The sequence below is a fragment of the Microtus ochrogaster genome, chromosome 1 (genome assembly GCF_000317375.1).
Source record: "Microtus ochrogaster isolate Prairie Vole_2 chromosome 1, MicOch1.0, whole genome shotgun sequence".
NCBI lineage: Eukaryota > Metazoa > Chordata > Mammalia > Rodentia > Cricetidae > Microtus > Microtus ochrogaster.
Window position 1 is genome coordinate 38,917,582 of NC_022009.1, and position 2,604 is coordinate 38,920,185.

Here is a 2,604-nt window from a genome sequence, read left to right on the forward strand (position 1 = left end):
AGATAGATGGACAGATGATAGATAGATAGATAGATAGATAGATAGATAGATAGATAGATAGATAGATAGATGATAGATAGATAGAAAGAAAGAAAGGATAAGAGACACGGTACTGGGATGGAGTCTGCCAGGCTTCTCACTCCTGTTTGCTTGTCCCTTACCCACCAACTCTGGCTTCTTTGTCACTTGGAACCACATCCAAAGAGGACTGCCAGGTGTCTCCCTGGGTGGGGTGAGGGCAGTCCCACAGAAGGTTCTTGGCAACCCCACGCCAGAGCGAAAGTATGCTGTGAAGGGGAAATTCAAACCCAACCCCAAACCATGTCCTCAAGCAAAGGAGGGCAAATGCCATGGACAGGAGGAATGCCCCAACCTCCCCTTAGCCTGAGCCTGCTGATCGACTCAGGAGCAGGGCAGTGGCAGCCTCAGGACGCCTATCCACATGGAACTGATTTTTTTGTCCCTCAGTTTTACCTGGCTTTGAAATTCTCATGTGGCCCAAACACCCACCAGAGAAGATCTCTGTGGGGTGAGGAGGAGGCTAATGAACTCAACTAAATCTCTACACTGTGGGGGCGTCGCCCTCGAGCAGGCCAGCTTCCTTCTAGGCAAGGGATGTTGACTTCACTGTGTGGGTGGCCTCCAGGGAAACCAGCCTGTGGGCAGAAGGTTACCAAGGCTAGATGGCTCTTCACCACTCTCCCTCGCTCCCACAGAAAGGAGCCCTGGCCCACAGAAAGTCACTTCCCGGAGGCACAGAAGAACACCACCTTCTCCTGGGAGCTTTCTGAGTACCAAATTTAGGTTTCAGGGACTGTTGTGGGTAAGGGAGGCACATGGTACCAGACCCACACTGGCCTGGCACAGAGTGCCCACATGGTTTTGGCACAAGCTGTAACCTCTGACCAGTGAGGCAGAGCCTGGCTCACACTGATGCTTCCTGAAGAGCCAGGTGTGGGGTGTCAGAGCAGTTACAAAGGGAACCCCTGACTTTCTTGGGACACTCTCAGTCTGGGCTTCTGGGAGACACCGAGTCCACTCCCAGGGGACTAGGCAGGCTGGGCCTACCGCTTCCCGAAGCAGGCATGCAACCAAGAGCCACGGGCTAGGCTGTGAGTGGGCCAGGGAGGGTGGCGCAGGCTCTGGAGGCGGAAGACCATGGCAGGTACAGTTGTGGACAGATGTGTGGGAAGCACCTTTGGAAGGGGACATTTGTCTCATGGCTGTGTGATGGCTTTTGCTAGAATGTCCACAGAGAAGTAGGTGGGCTTCCTGGATGAGAGCAATCCCTGAATCACCTTTCTTCTGGCTAAAGAGGGGTGTCTTTCTGCCCCAGGAAGACAGACAGACCCTCGACGTTCACCGGAGTACGTGCTCTTAGTAGCAACTGGGTGAGAGTCGATGTGCCCAAGACAAGACAAGAAGGAGGGTATGGAGAGCCCTGGGTGGTGCTGATGCTCAGGGGCCACATGCAGGGGAGCCTGGCTCAAGCCTGGTGTCTGTGCTGCACCCCGGAAGTTGACCAGGGCTACCCTGGGAAGAGGATGCTTTCTCTCTCAGGAGGCCCGAGGCCTGTAAAGCAGGAAGTCATGGACAGGCCCAGAGTCACCCCATGTCCACCAGTGCCACCAAGGTGCCCTTCCAGCCAGTGGGTCCAGGGCCTGCAGATTCACACCACCGCAGTGTTCACGTCCACCCCTTTGCCACTCTGGGATGAGCTCATGGGATATTCCGCAACACTGGTGCCGTTTTCATCTTTTCTCAGTGGTTTCCTAGAAAGGGAGGAAGGGAGGGGAACAAGAAGATTGTTAGGGGCAGCAACTGTGATGGTGCCACCTCCGAGTCAGAGTCCAGGTTAGCAGCCTGTGGGGTCAATCAGAAGCCACGTAGAATCTTAGCTAGGATGACCGTATAATTAAGTATGCACACCAGGGCCTATTGACAAGGAAAGAGGTGACAGGGACAAGTCCGAATTGGAACTGTTTTGGACAACCCAAAGTGTGTGGTCAGCCTAGTATGACCACGCTCTGATTGATCCCTTTGGGAGCAGGTGGTTCACAAGAAGCAGCATTAGTAGTTGGACTTCGCATCCTGCCTCTGTGTGTTCAAAGTAACGGTAAATGTGGTGAACGAATGAATGATCAGGGCGGTGGGCGGCGTTAGTCAGGCTGGCTGGTGATGGGAGTGACGGTACAGGTGATTCTGCTGGTGACGATAACGGGGGTAGAGGTGTTAGCAAAGTTGGTGGTGGCAGAAGGGATGGTGGTGGTGGTTGCAGATGGTAGAGGAGATGTTGCTGATGGCTGTTGTGACAACGATGGTGAAGGAGGTGTTGGGATTTTGGAGGTTATGGTAGTAGTGATAATGTGAAGAAGGTGGTGATGGCAGAGAAAATGGTGGTGATAGTTCCAGTGGTGATGATGAAGATGCTGGTAGTGATGATAGTGATGATGGTGGAGGAGAAGGTGGAGATGATGATGGAGGAGGAGGTGGTGATGATGATGATGGAGGAGGAGGTGGTGATGGTGGAGGAGGAGGTGGTGATGGTGATGGTGGAGGAGGAGGTGGTGATGGTGATGGTGGAGGAGGAGGAGGTGATGGTGA

General features: G+C 53.6%; 1 protein-coding gene across 4 annotated transcripts in view; it reads right to left on the bottom strand.

Annotated features, from left to right (window-relative positions):
• Positions 1–37: 37 nt before the first annotated feature.
• The window catches only part of Prima1 (proline rich membrane anchor 1), a 56,963-nt gene continuing 54,396 nt past the window's right edge, over positions 38–2,604 (bottom strand). For 3 of the 4 annotated variants that reach the window (XM_005343487.3, XM_026780880.1, XM_026780882.1), the window contains exon 5: positions 38–1,772. In XM_005343487.3, coding sequence (XP_005343544.1) covers positions 1,670–1,772 — 103 coding nt within the window. In that variant the 3' untranslated portion in view covers positions 38–1,669. The remainder of the gene's footprint in view (positions 1,773–2,604) is intronic. The other variant, XR_003377165.1, reaches the window with a different exon arrangement.